A 15,839-nucleotide genomic window follows, 5' to 3' on the forward strand; every position below is an offset into this window, starting at 1 on the left:
TATATATTCACATAGAAAACCGCTGTTTTAAATTGTAATAATATTTCACAATATTTTTTGTATTTTTTTGTATTTTTTACCAAATAATTTCAGCCTTGGTGAGCAGATGAGACTTAAAAAATAAAAAAAACATAAAAAATCTTACTGATCTAAAACTTTTGACCGGTAGTGTGTGTGTGTGTGTGTGTGTATATATATATATATATATATATATATATATATAAAATGCTTGCAATGCCATCTAAACAAATAAACATCTAAACATTTTTTAATTTTTTTTTAATGAGTACTTTTGTTCAGCAAGGATGCATTGCTTATGCTAACCCTAACCTAGAATTGCAAATCCTCTTCTTGTCATTTCAAGTCAAATTTCAGTGTGGTGTTTGTCCAATTCAATTCAAAGTCACACTTATGAGTTGAAAAGGAGCCAATGTTACTGTACACAACAATGTGTGACCCAATACGGTTTCCCAAGGCTTAGAACCAAAGCAAGAGCGTGACTAACAGGAACCTTTGTACACTAGCAGAGTACGTTTTTGTGATTTGGTGCAATTTTGTTGCACTAAACAGGAAGGCTGCTTTCTCTACTTTCTTAAAGCTCAGAATATGTTCAGTTCAGCAGAACATGCTTTGTTTGAGGGGATGAAGGACAGATGACAGACAGCTTGTACTTTTAGAGAACGGAAGCAGGCTTCCTTCTGGCTTTGATCACACATCTCGCTGCGAGAAAAGCTCTCAAACGCACACACAGAAGGCTTGTTCTCAAGATTACACACACCAAACACACTCTGTAAGTACCAAAGTTAGATTACAGTTAAAAATATAAATTAATAATACAATTAAAGAGTAGAAACCATAAGCTAGCGCTCTGCACCTCGTTTCTTTCTTCGCGCTTTCATTCCCGCTCGCTCTCTGATGGGTAGAGTAGAGAATCAGGCTGGCATTAAGAGACTTTGCCAACTGCCAAAGTGTGTCGTTCAGATCAACGTGACATTAATTAAAACACGGAGCGTGGGCGACACCAAGACAAATAAATAAATCGAGACAGTGGTTAAGAAAACACTTTTTTTTTGCAAACGTAATTTCAGAGATGGAGAAGAGATAAATACCGCAAGTACGAGGGCGAGGTTGGGCTCTCTAAGGCGGTCCTCGCCTCGGTTAGAGACAGTGATGTACGACCGGGCCTCTCATCGGCCCTGCCTCATTACTGGGCGGCCATTTTGTAAATCAACAAATAATTGCGGTATACATCATACACCACAATTTACTGGATTTTGTTAGGTCTGACGCTAAGGAAAGGAGTGAGACGAAAAATGAAAAAACGGCTCTTTCCGAAGCAAATAAACCATTTCCTTAATATTCATAGGTTCTCCAGAGTTTCGTGCTTTTTGCTTGACCTTGAAACTCATGTAACTTTTTGCCTTTCACAATTTTCCATCATGCAAGTGAATATACAAAAGTCTGTATTTTGTTTGTTTTCTATCTTTCAGGTCAGCATTTAGGTTTTAATTCATGAACGCACAATACGCAATATGTTTTGCTTTGCTCAATGATGCAGCCTTGCCTCCCTCCACCAAAGCCTTTTTGATTGCTTTCCCTGCTTGAGTATCACTCTAATATCATTTGAAATGTCACCACTCATATGTGTTTGTTTCATATGCATCCCTCCCGTCTATTGCATGGGAAAAAAAAAAAAGAGAAGAGACGGAGTGTGCTCGCGAGAGAAAAGCAGATTATCTAACAAAGGGCAGACTGATTTGAAAGCAGGATATTTCGTTGAGATTCACGGCGGAGGTTTGTCAAACACAAATGCGGTATGCTTATAAAGGCAATTTCATTTTCAAAGGAGATATAATCAGTCTGTATCATTTTGGACACAAAGCGTGAAGAAGAAAACATCTTCAGTTCCGCCTCAGCCTAAAAGCGCTGTGTAATTTGAAACCTTTTGAGTTGACCGAGTGTTTGGAAACTGAGAGCCCCCTAATTTTACGCTTGTTTGTAAAATATTAAGGATGTCGCCGAAGGTCTGAAATTCTCAGAAACTATGTTTTTGTGTTGAGTTTATGAAAAGGGACAGAATGCCATTCATTCCTCTGGTTTGGATCATTAATAGAAGTGTCTTGTTGAGTTTCTTTAAAGACCTTTAAAGCGGGCACAGCTTTGTTGAAACAGGAAATTGGCGTTGACAGAATTGCAGGGATCATCTGCTTTTTGGAAACAGCCAGTGATGTGTGCTTTCTAGAGGAAAAAGTAGGTTGTGTGACTCGTAGTTTTACCATTTAGACCAGCTTAGTCCAGCTATAGTGCCATATTCCAAAGAGAAACTGTAACCAAGTTGGATTTTCCAACATGGCCGATATCCTATAATGGCTGATATCCTATAAATGGCTGGTAATTAAAATGCTGTTCTATTTGGTCAAAAATAGATATTTTTTTTATCACATAGGCCTAATCAAACATTGTAATGTACAGTAGTGGATATTTATTTTGATATTTGCTAAATGTGAGCTTTAACTGAGTTAGTAAGTTATTTGTTTTTAAAGATTGAGGGTTAAGTGACAGCAAATCTAACATGTACAATTAAAGTCCCCGTGAACCGGAAGTTGCAAACGATTTTTCTCCAGTGCTGTGACGTATTTCCAAGTGAAACGGAATATTGAACAGAGGGCAGGGTTTTACTCTAGCGCTCCTCCTCTCCATCTCTCGCTCATAGCAAACTAACGGTTTGAGGGGAGTGGTTAAGCGTTTCCCCACCCAAACTGTGAAACCTACGTCATCAGAAAAAGAAACCGTTCCAGACCGAAAGTAACTTTTCAGATTTTGATTAAAGATTACCAAGGTAAAACATTTTTTAAATATATTTTTACTTGCACGGATTAATTGTTCACCACAAGACTAGTAATATGCGCTAACAAAGTAAATAGGTTCAATTTTGATTTCACGGGGACTTTAAAGGAGTAGTTCACTAGGAGGAGTAGTAAGGTTTTTAATGAAAACATTCCAGGATTTTCTGCATATAATGGACTTCAATGGGAACCAAACGGTTCAAGGTCCAAATGAGAGTTTCAGTGCAGCTTCAAAGGGTTTTAAACGACACCAGACGATGAATAAGGGCCTTATCTAGGAGTCATGACTCGAAAAAAGATTCGTTGATTTTGATGGGCGAGTTTGAACAGGAGAGTAAAACTTTAAAACTTAAACTTTTTTATTTATTTTTTAAATGAGCGATCGTTTCACTGGATAAGACCCTTATTCATCCATCGTCTGGTGTCGTTTAAAGCCCTTTGAAGCTGCACTGAAACTCTCATTTGGACCTTGAACCGTTTGGTTCCCATTGAAGTCCATTATATGGAGAAAATCCTGGAATGTTTTCATCAAAAACCATTTCTTTTCAACTGAAGAAAGAAAGACATGGACATCTTGGATGACATGGGGGTGAGTAAATTATCAGCAAATGTTTTTTTAAAAGTGAACTACTCCTTTAAATATCCAGTGTCCTTATGCATAACCCACATTCAACTGATTTACGGGCCGTGTCCGTCTGCGTTTAGGTGCGTTCATGTCATGATTACGACTTGTACCACATAAGTGCTGTGTTGACAGTGTTAAAATGCATAATTATGAGTTTGAGGACGTGAATGGCTCCAAGTAGAACGTCACCGGTTGCCGTCTCGAAATGATGGTAATTACGACATGGTGTGAACGCAGCATTTCTCCCATTGATTCTTCAGTGAGGGTTCAATGTCCTCTTCCTCTCCTTTCTCTGGTTCCCATTACTCTCAACAGAAGTACCACTCCAGCCATATCATCTCTCATTTTCCATCTTTAAGACTGTTATTTCCATGGGTGGACTTGTAACCCCTCCTTTTCTTGGCTTTTAAGGGAACGCTCACCCGCGCCCGCACCGAACTGAACCCCGACTATCTGGACCTACGCTCCCGAGCCGAGCTGAACCCAGAGTACTGGACGCCCTGCACCCCTCTAGTGAGTAACCTTTGGTCAGATTTTTGAGATGTCTGCTGCTGAAGCACCATTAGAGAAGTGCACAAATACACAATTCACCCGCTTGTTTATATGTCTTCTCTGCTTATGGGTTTCTTTAGTGACCTCTCTAACGATGGTCTCTTCACTGCTGCATCATTATACCTGAGCTAATTTTACATAAACACACATACCTCCCTCCCATTGCTCTCATTACCTGAGTATGTGCTGGGATTTTTGTCTCCTGGGGATTGGGGCAGTTTACATGAAGCTTTGCTTGCCACCGGACCTAATTATGCTTGTTTTTTGGTTTTCCTTTTCTTAGAGCTGTTATTTGTGTGGAAAGAAAGTTCTTAAGTGTCTATAATGGCTTTTCAGAAAAGCATATAATGCTCTAAAACTGCTAATCGGAGGCAACGCTCTTGACCGGTTACGTCAGCCGATGCTTGTTATTTGCAAGTGTTTATCAGAGCAATGTGTTCTGTTTTTGAAAAGTACATTTTTATCTGGAAATGAAAATGCTAGTTTGGTCATGGTCAAATAGGATTGCTGACTTTGGGGACATTCAAATGACGTACGTTCACTCCTCAACGACTGTTACCTCTTGTCCCGTCGGATTTAATACCCTCATCTGAAAAGTGTATGCTCAGACATAGTGGGGGATATCCAACACATAAGTCACCTTTCTTTTCATTCTACTGAGTGCTAAAGACTTTACTTGTGCTCCATAATGTGTGTGTGTGTGTGGTCCTTGGATGAGTTTACTAGACTCCAAAAGGTCTATGAGGGTGTGACTCAGAATGACAGAAAATAAGATTGGCGAATAGAGAGGTAGAATATTGCAGTGGAGAAGGAAATAGAGGAAGCTAGGGACATTACGACTCTCGACATGCCCACTTTATTGTCATTCTCACCCTTTCAGCTCCATCCAATAAGCATGAGTTGGCTGAATTGTATTCCTAATCAACATTGCACACTGTCTTTGCTCTGAATCTTCCCTGTCTACCCCCTACTTCCAACAGGACTGCATGGAATATGGATCCAATGTGCCTCTGGTTTGAATATCCTCCTGGGCAGTCGATGAGATGATAGAAATGACCCACATGCTTCCAGATGTCACCATGCATATATAGGTGGTTGGTGTGCAGCCAATTACAGTGGATTTCCATTGGGATCTGTCCTCATCATTGGAGTGTGAATGGACACTTTGCCATATCATCTTGGGGCAGTGTTGTAGTACTCGAGACTCGGACTCATCTCGGACTCGGTCTCGAGACCATATTTTAATGGTCTTGGTCTTGTCATGGACTCGTGTCCATTTGGACTCGGAATTGACTCGTACTCGAACATTTTTTTTTTTAGGACTCGGAATTATTCCCGAGTCCACTCGAGTTCAATTAAAAATATTTTTCATGATTATTAATGTATATTAATAAAATATTTCTTTAAATTGATTGACACGCCCAATGCAACTGCGCATGACAAATTGTAATAAAATTACTTTTAACACCACCTACTATGTGGCCTTTTTACCCTAAACTGATCATATTTTTTAAACTCCAAGTAAATTCAGTAAAAAAAAAAAAAAAGGATTTCTCTAATTAAATAAAAGTAAATTAGGTAATCAACCCTCACTGGTCTCGACTCGGACTCGACCGTCTCTGGTCTCGGTGTCGACTCGGACTCGAGTGAGGTGGTCTCGACTACAACACTGTCTTGGGGTGAACTGTCCAATCACACTCATTACTCTCAAATAACTAAACAAAAACAGATATCTCGTCTAAAGATTTGAATACTTAAGGCAACATAAATCATTATCCTTACTGATGTAAGTGTTTATAATTATGTATAATGGTTTTTATTAAAAAGTATTAAATACACATACTTCTATACATCATAAGGTGGTTGAGTGTGTAAATGTGTACCGATTGAAGTGTTAGATGCCAACAGCTCTGATTTGATGTCTAGAGTGCAGTATTGACCGTTTATTAGAGATATTTGGATCTGATAATGAGGGATGTGGCTGTTCTTGTGCCTGGTTGATTTTGTTCTAGTTGAGACACCTCTGAGTGCAATGTTTCAAACAGTTGATGGCTATCATTTCCGGTGGTCAATCCAAAGTTGTTAAGGTACTACTGAATGGATGGTGTGCTGAAGTTGGCATTTTTTCTGTTATTAGGTGGACTAATTGTACTGTAGAACTACTACATTGAGGCTAGTTCAGTTTACCTCCCATTTAAGGTAGTCTTTTGGTTATATCCATCTTTTTGTCGGATTCCAGATTGGTGGGTTGTCGTGACCAGAAATAAGGCTCCATTTGCCCTTTGATATAAATGGTCCTATTCAAGTTGAAGAACCTAATGGGGTCAGTGTTTCCTATGTGATTTTGTGGAACTGTGGTGGGTGGACCTTGGGGGATTTTTTTAAATTCATCAATCTGGTGCATTTTGAGAGATCAAAAGAGATCCAACCCATATTCACTTTGCAAATTGAACAGCCAGTGAATTGACTTGTACCTAAACTCTAAAGGGGACTCAAACACCTTTTTAGTTAGTTTCATATAGTGTCAGCCTACATTACACTACATATTACTAATAATGTTATAATATAATTCCTATGACCGTAATAGCCATATATTGTAAAACAAATAAATAAATGAAACTTTCATAATTAGGTTTGTCCTCATTTCTACATGCTAGAGAAAAACCTGTGAGCTTTTATTTTGACAGAAACCACAGTCAAGCTTTTATTTTGGCGGAAAAGCATTCATTCACTTTAAACTGGTATTGAGGATCAAACCTGCAGAGCTGATCACATGCTTATCATGTAAGCTAAGTGCACACTTCTCTTTGCGCAGCGCATACCTACAGTCTTTTGCTAAGGACACAAAGCCTTTTCACACTTTCGAATTAAAAGCTCAAAACATGACATTAAAGATCCTATTATGTTATTATGAGATGTTTAAACATAGTTTCGGGCCACCACAGTGTAGTTAATGAATTGGAAGCACTTAAATATGTCTGTGACGGTCAATGCTGATATTGTGGCAGTCCGCCACAAATAAATCAATGTATGGGAAACATAACAGGGACTCTTGAGTTGTTGCAAAGTAGGTCAGAACAAGTTGCTCAATTGTAGATAGGACCACCAAATGGTCATGAGTACATAGATATTAAAGTTTCTTACTGCTCCTTGGGATTAAAACAATAGCTGGTCTTTTAAAGTAGGTTGAAGAAAGTCAGGAAAACCTGTAGTTGGTCAGCATTACGCTTCAACGACTGTTACCATCTTTCCTCTGGAGAATCGAGGTCTGGTGGCCTCCCTTTTGTTCTTGTAGCTCCCTTGGTTATATGCACAGATGCACAGACACAGTTTGCTAATTTTCTTCATGCACCAAATGTATTATGTCCTTTACCAGCCAGTTTGATAAATGGCTTCGTAAACTAGCCTGAATCGTATTCTGTTGAATTGCAAATGGAATTAGAGCTATATTATGAAAAAGATTGTTTTCGGAGAACATATTGCTTGTTGTCTAGAGGTCAGAGCGAATGTGCAGTATATCTTGTTCCTTTCTCTGTCGTCTCGCAAAGGTCAGCACTGTGATTAACCTTAGGTCAATTACACCCAAGATGCCGCGCACAATCCGTTAGAATGCATTAGTTTGGGGATAAGTGCAAAAGGCAAGCGAGTCTTACTGATCGCTGGTGATCCTTCAGGTCCAATTGCAACTCTGCTAATATGTTGTGTATTATATAATATGTTGGCCAACTGTCAGTTATTGGTCCCTTGAGCCTTAGAACAATATTACGACTGATATTAGTTATTGAAATGAGCCGTAATTAACACAAAAACCAATTGAGTTCATTATGGAGTTCATCCCTCTAAATTGCTCTGCAAACAGTTGTTGTCTTCTCATCTCATGACTATGGAAGGAGGGGAGGAAGTCAATCGCACACTTCAGAGCGTGTCAGTAAATGCCTTACAAAGTCTTCGAAAATAAGTCGACATCTCATTACGGAAAACAGTGCTAGTGCATGTAAATCTACGCTAGCAATGGATAGATTCATTGCGTCGCTGTTAAATAAGCTGCTGTGACAGAGACTTGTCATTGGTGCATGTGCATGTACTCATGGTTCATGGGCAGAGAGGAATCATGGGATTGATTATGAAGTTATTCCAGGGTTGTATGGCCACCGTAGCTGCTAGCATGTCCTGGGATATTCATGAAATGGCACTAAGGAGACCTGTCAGCAGGGAAGAGAAACATTTCTGAGCTTGTAAGAACATGCTTGAGAAGGAAAAATGGTGACTTTGAATTGCTTTTTCATGTATTTGCACGCATTATTGATTTATTGACCTCCTGTCAGGACAAGGTGGTTTGAAGACAGACTAGGGCCAATTTATTCATTCCGGTGAGAGGGAAATGAGCTTAGCTCTGCCGCACTGACTGCACTGAGCAATGACTGGGCTTTACGGTTGGCGCTGATTAGCAGGAATGAGCTCTCTGGATGCTGTGAGAGTCTTGTTCATTAAATGATATGTGGCACGTTGACTCCTAGCATCCTGCTATGTAGTTTAGTATTGAGGAACTGAAAAATCTTAAAAAGTCTTAAAAGTAATTTTTTTTTTTGCGAATTGAGCATGTAACTGGGACTGAGGGGTGCAAATGTAAACTGGTCATTGATTAAACTTCATATATCCCCTTCAATGTCCATATCGGTGTTGCTTCAAATGTTTTTCTCTCTAAAGTGCCTGAATGTGCTCCGAAGCCTCCGAAACCTACTTGGTGTTGAAGAAAGATTAAATCTAAGCGTTTTAGAAAGGTGGTCAATACACTCTTCGTAGTGAAGGTGTATTTACTGTAAGACCTTTGTAAGGAAAGAGAGACCTCATGAATTATGCATATGTATAGAGCTCCCATTCTGTCCTGAGATATGGGGTAGGAAATGGATCTCTTTCTTAAGTAAAGAGTAGGGATACTCCTGGGGCGAGGAACTCTACCTTCACATTAGCGGGCCTGTCTGCATTGACTGGGATTGAGTGCCGGAAGCTCCATGCATCTCCTTATCCATAGTTCACCCAAATGTTTCCCTTTTTCAAATGACAAATACAGACTATTTACACCTCACACTTACTTCCAGAACTTCCGGTCAACAGTATTTCTCGATTTAGATTATCAGCCCTAATGTCTAAACCATCCCAAGTAGACTGACCGCGTGCTTTGAGGTTGTGAAACGAAGGCTTTTGCAAAGCTTGCATGAAATCAACCTTGTTTAAACAAACTGGACTACCCATAATCCTAAGCATAGTAGCAACGTCTGCTGATTGGTCCAACTCGCTGTTACCATAGAAACGTTTACCTTACTGGCGAACGGCTAGAGCTACCCACGGCTGTTGTAGTGTTCGCCATCAGGACGTAGACAGCCATACCTCAGCTTTCACGCTTTCCCACTTGAGAGTTTTCATTTACCATCCCAACCGCATCGTCATATGTGACTTCAGGTAGGTTGCGGAGAGATTTGGTCCAGCGGTATCTATTGGACTCCATCATTGTATTAAGCTAACCGGAAGTCCCTACTAAAAGACGTACTTCCGGTCTTCAATTATTTCGTGACTTATATGGAGAGTCGTGTCCTCTTACACAGATGCAGAACATGCATCCAGTGAGCTGTTGCTGTAGTCTTTGCTGTGTATTAGAGCCAGACCGATTTATCGGCAGGCCGATATTATCGGCCGATATTAGGCAATTTCCAAACTATCGGTATCAGCAGTTGAAATGGCCGAAAGTATTAACGTATTTTTTTAATAGCGCATGACAGCTATAGCAATGAGATGTATCATCTCTCCTTGGCATGTTATATTGAAAATGTATGTACAATTTGCAGTGTGACGTTATTCATTGCTAAATTATGGCTCATCATAGACTATCTAACAACAAAGCTAGCTAATGCCACTATCATCAGTCTGTCATATTATTTTAGTTAAAACTCATAAATTACTACAGATAACTAATGTTAGGGAAATCTGTTAATGTTTTGTTGCACGTTTCTGAAAAAAAATAATAAATAAATATCGGCCGATATATCGGAATATCGGATTTTAAAACCAACAAATATTTGTATTCGGTATCTGCCTTCAAAATCCTTTATCGGTCAGGCTGTACTCTGTATTTATGCATGAAAGTCACCAACAGACTTTTGTTGCTACTAATCCCTTACATTTTGGGGTGAAAACTACAGTATTCGTGCAAAAATAACTCTCTATCTGAACACATTTTGCATTGCTTTCAGTAGTATGTTTTAAGATCATCTTGTTGAAACTACCCTTTTTTTGTGATGAGTCTTGTAGAAGCTCTCTCTCTCTCTCTCTCTCTCTCTCTCTCTCTGTATTAATAAGAGCAGAGCTGGTGACTTGAGATAAGTGGTCACTCCTGGAGGCGTCTACAGGTTAGGGCACTCTTTTATTTGGTCAAGATGGATGGTTTGAAACATTTCCCTGAAAGTAACAGTCAGCATTGCAGTGTTGCCAATCTTTAAAATGCTTTTGTCTGATAAGAGCTCCTGCATTAGTGTGGAAGGTTGAGTCCAGTCTTGGTGTCCTTGTAGTGCTTCAAAATATCTAAGTCACTTCATTCATTACAGTCCTTATAGTTCAGCAGCATAAAAACACAAACACTGAAAAACACTGACTTTTACCTCCCCAGTCCAATGGTGACCTATTTTTTTGTGCTTCTATTTTATTTTCAGATTGCTCTCTCTGACTGTGAGAGGGCCATATACTTTAAGAATCAATGTCAAGTCGATACGAGCATGTAGATTAAATGTCATTTTCTGCTCCAGTTTGGTTGTTGTGAAGGACAAAGTTTGCCATATCGTGACAGTCTCAGTTGCTCAGTTGTTCCAGCAGAAGATCTTTCTCCTGTTTTGTAAGTTCAGTTGTCATATGTTGCATGTTTCCTGGTCTTTGATGATGTCATAATGCGTCATTTACACACACCTGTCAGCTCTTCACGTTTGTTGCACCTTAGTTTTTCAATCGATGTCACATCACGCCAATGCACGTCACCCGCAGTCTATTTTTACAGAGATGAGAAGACATTTGCGGGTAGAGCGAGTTGTACGAGCAGCATTTTGTATCGAGGCTTCCTGAATGGATGTTGGCAGAACCATAGGCGCTATACAGAAGCTAATAAAAGACAGACTCACGGATACTTTGACACTCTTGAAGTTTTAGCTGTCATGTGTAGCACTTACAGTTTCACACTGCCATTTACAAGTACATTTATCCAGGCTATTGCTTCTGTGCAATTTTCAGTAGATTTTACGTTGGCTGGCTAGCCATACAAGCTCAATAGCATGCGTCATTGTGTTCTGAATTGTGTTTACTGCAATATTGCAGTTATCGCGACATGCCTACTTGTGTACAATATTTCTAAAATAACACAAAGCCCTTTTTCCGATATGCCTTTCACAGTTCGCCGCTTAGCGGCAGTCAATTTTTCAGTGTATTTCCAAAAGTTGATCAAGGGTTTAACCCTTTGTGAGTAGTAGGTGTGTGTATTCGTTAGTGATTTAGATGAGTGTCTGTTTAAGGCCTGATGGACCAGCTGTGGTGTCTGGCTGTCAGTTTTATGCAGATGAAGAGTTCAGATAGTAATTATCTAAATAATTAGCTCGTCTCATAGGAAAGTAAGTTTGTTCTACTTCAGGCAACCCTGTCTCTTTGGTCTCTGCTGTCTACACGGCATCTGTCCTAATGGCACAGTTCCATATATCTAAAAAAAGAGAGACACCATTTGTTGTCTTGCTTGATTATTAATGTAATAAATAGGCAATAGACACCGAAACACATGACCTGGCAAAAATATGTTTTTTTTTTGTTTTTTTTTTAAAGGTGAAGTAAGTTATCAGCTATAGTGGCACCAAACCGAATGGCAAAACAATGTGTTCATGCAGGATTCCCAAACACTTGTTTGCAATTGGCCTGACAAGAAAAATAATTGGCTGATCAAATTACAGCACAAGAAAGAAATGTAGGATGGGATTTGATTGTATAAATCAGGAATTGATTGCATTGTGAAATATGCCAAAACACTAAAGGTGCTCGACGTCAATCAAAAATGATTTTTTTACAAGGATCAATTTCTGAAGTGTCTGAAATCAAAAAAAGTTCTTTATAGGGAAAACTGATACAAAAAGAAGTAAACCGAACAGATACAGGGCACTTATCTCTGGCTGTTGCTAGATAGTCATCCATCATAGGCAGTCTTAATGCTTCAACGAATCCAATCGATCAGAGATGGTTGGCTGTGGTGCTGCTCTTCAGCGGACCCCCATATCGCCCAGTTGATGCTGATGATCTCTTATCAATAAGAGAGTTAACTGTGACTTATCACTTTGTGGTTTTCACCATTATTTTCTGACATATTGCCACTGTTTTAAATAAAGACAACACTGCTGAAGCTGATGGAGGATTACAGGGCTTAAAACAGGCCACAGATGTAAATTTAGCCTTTATACAGACCGGCCTGTCAATACCCCTTAACCTCATGGATCTGATGCTTTCATGCCAGGATGGCTCATATATGAAGTGGTTTAGGCAGATAGACCTCAAAATGCCCCATTTTTTCACTCTGTTGCTCTGTCTTTCCTCCATGCATACACAGTTTTGGCCTTTTTAGATTTGGGGCACTGCTTTCCAAATTGACTTTTATCAAACTGTCTCAGGGATGTAGGCTTTGTGGGTGGCCGGCACTCTATTGTTCTCCTTCATGTTGTAAAGAACGAAAGAGGAGCTGTTCAATATATTTTCTGCTATCGTAAAAACCCCTGCCAAGTTAAGGGCAAGTCTTTTTCTTTCTCACCAACACAATCACATGTACACAAAGAAGTGAACCAAAAGTGAGTCAAAAAAAAAAAAAAAAAAATCCATAAAGAAAGGGTACATTGGGTAACATTGTTAAGCCCGATTACCCCAATAATTATCTTCACAGAAATGCAAAATATCTATTTTTATTTATAAAGAATGTACTATACATTATTTGTTGTAAAAAAAATATTACACTAATACATTTATTCAGAACAATGGTATTTACTGTAAAAAATATTTTCAAGATTTGTTATCACAACATTTTTTTCTTTTGTCAAATCAACTTAAATAATTTATTTAGTTGAGATAACTTATTATTTTGAGTTTCTGATGATTAAATTAATCTCCTCAATTTTTCCAGTTCAATCAACTTAAAATTTTAAGGCAACCAGGTTACTTACTTTTTTTAAGCTAAACCAACAATATTTTTTGTTTTACAGTGTACAAACTCAAATATTTGCATTGGTATACTTTATGAAAAATATTTTCACTTCAAAAAAAGCTAAAAATTATTATTATTGTAGCTTGTTTTTGTGATTTTGATGTTGTGACCTGAACATTTGTTTGTCTCGCACACACACGCACAGATAAACATATGATATTGTTTTAAATCTGATTGTTTTGTGCAGAATTAGATATTGTGGATTAGAGGTCCTGACCCTTTCATTATACTAAGAGGGCCTTAAGATGAGATGGATCTATGAAAAACATAATGTGCTACTTTAAACCTCTCGCATGTCTGTCGCAGTATTATAAACCTGGAGTGTTTAATCGCTTGTCTCATGTAAAAATCATCTTTACTAATATCATCATAATCTGCGTGGGGGCCTTATAGTAAACAGCTGTGAGAAATATTAAGAAGAGGTTGGCTGAACATCTGAAGCTTTAAACTAGTGTTCCTGAGGAAATCTGATGAAATGTGGAAAAAATTTGCAGTGCATTCTGGGATTGGCTCATCTGTAGAAGAATGCATGCGAGTTTGTCCAAAACGCTGCCTAGTGTTTGCAACATCCTTTGTGTTGAGTGTGCATATGAATGTAAAAAGTAACTTATGATGGCAACTAACTTGGATTTGGAACAGATCGTCTTGCCAGGGAGACGTTGTTGTCTAGAATTATTATCTTCTACAAACTTCTTACGGTTTACTGTAAAAGAAACCTCCTGTCATGAAATCAACCCCGCCTGTCATCCGGAAACACAGGTGGAGCTTTTGCACTCCCTGACGTGTTCATTCGTTGCAGGGACAGCGTGATCACCCCTCCCTAATATGCGTCCGCAGGGATGAAATCTGGAAGTTCCAGACTGGACTAATTGGCTTGGAGGCAGATATGGAGGGTAGTGCTGACAGCCCAGGTTCCTCAGGCTCCTTTCATATTAAAGGGACTGGACCCCAGCAGCAAAGTTGGTCTACCTACTGAGTCAACTTAGCAATTAGTCTATGGAGGTTATATTCTACAACAGGATGGCTTCAGTGCTCAAAGTCCCCTAATGGACTTCCATCCTTAAAGGGATACTCCACTTTTTTTTTGGAAATAGGATCATTTTCAACTCCCCCAGAGTTAAACTGTTGAGCTGTTATTGAATCTATTCAGTTGATCTCCGGTTCTCGCGGTACCACTTTTAGCATAGCTTAGCTAGGGCTGGGTATCGTAACAAAATGTTCGATACCGATACCTTGACTTCGATACCGGTTCCTGAACGACCAGTTTTAACAATATATTACCTACATTTTTATTTAATTTTTCAGATTGTTGACTTTTTCACATTCATATTTTGTGTTCATATTAGTATGTAAAAAAGCACCAATGCTGAAGTTTTCTATGTTTCCTAATCATTTAACAACGTGTATTGTTTACTTCAATTAGCTCATTGTTTCTGCCCTGTATAGTTGTTATTAGTCCTCTTGGAGGTATGAAAATATTAGTTATTGATTATTGTAGTGATCTACCACATTCCACTAAGCATTATTACTCACTTGTTTGTTAATCAGAGTTTCTTGTTAGTTAATAGTAGTTACTAGAGTGTTAATAATGCATTACTCATTTGTTCCGGTGTAGTAATTCAATAACGACCAGATATTATCTTGAAGAGTTACCAAGATTTCTATTTTTAAATAAATGCTGTTCTTTTAAACATTCTCTTCCTAACATAATCCTAAAAAAAAAAAAAATACGGTTTGCACAAAATGAAGAAAAATGAAGAAGCACAACTGTTTTCAACTTTGCTAATAATATGAAATGTTTCTTGAGTGGCAAGATCATGTGACAATGAAAAAAAAAAAATCAGCTTTACCATAGCTGGAATAAATGTCAATGTATTAACATTGAAAAGTAATTTTAAATATTTAATATTTCACAATAATACTGCTTGTACTGTTTTTGATCAAATAACGGCATAAGAGACTTTCAAAATCCTACTTTTGTACGGTATGTACACATTCCAGATGGATATAATTTGTAATTGCATCAGAATCACATTGTGAACGGTAAAAAGAACAAGTCTCATGAACCATACACCCTATGCCTTTACATTTTGTTAAGCTGTTTTGAGTGTGTCCTGTGTGAACACCCACTACGCTGGATAAAAATAAACAACAGTGTAGAGTTTTCTCACGTTTTTACTGCTACTTGTTGGGGAAAAAATGGCTTGGTGAAAAATGTATTTATTCTGAAAACAGCTGCTGTAGTTCGTAGCTATTCATTACATTTATTTAAATTATCATAGAGAACAGAGAAAGATGAAAGACAGGCTTATACAGCATATTGGAATGGATCTGACAGCAAATGCCATTTTATTGAACTTCATTGTCTCAGCAGGATCCTTAGAGAAAGGCATTGGAGAATTTGCTTCCATTCTGAAACTGAATTCAGCACAGCTATCTATACGTTTGCTCGCATTGGCTTATGCTGTTTGCGTTTCTGTCTATTTCATCTACATGTAATGGCGTCAGAAACCAGTTCACACAAACACTTCCATCTGTGTCAAATTAG

At 38.5% G+C, this 15,839-nt stretch overlaps 1 protein-coding gene across 3 annotated transcripts in view; it reads left to right on the forward strand.

Moving 5' to 3' along the window:
* pcdh9 (protocadherin 9) overlaps positions 1-15,839 on the forward strand; it is a 301,547-nt gene that overhangs the window by 63,459 nt on the left and 222,249 nt on the right. For all 3 annotated transcript variants that reach the window (XM_039689063.2, XM_039689064.2, XM_039689065.2), the window contains exon 3: positions 3,883-3,984. In XM_039689063.2, the coding sequence (XP_039544997.1) occupies positions 3,883-3,984 (102 nt within the window). The remainder of the gene's footprint in view (positions 1-3,882; positions 3,985-15,839) is intronic.

Source organism: Pimephales promelas, chromosome 8 (genome assembly GCF_988280905.1).
Source record: "Pimephales promelas chromosome 8, fPimPro1.hap1.1, whole genome shotgun sequence".
NCBI lineage: Eukaryota > Metazoa > Chordata > Actinopteri > Cypriniformes > Leuciscidae > Pimephales > Pimephales promelas.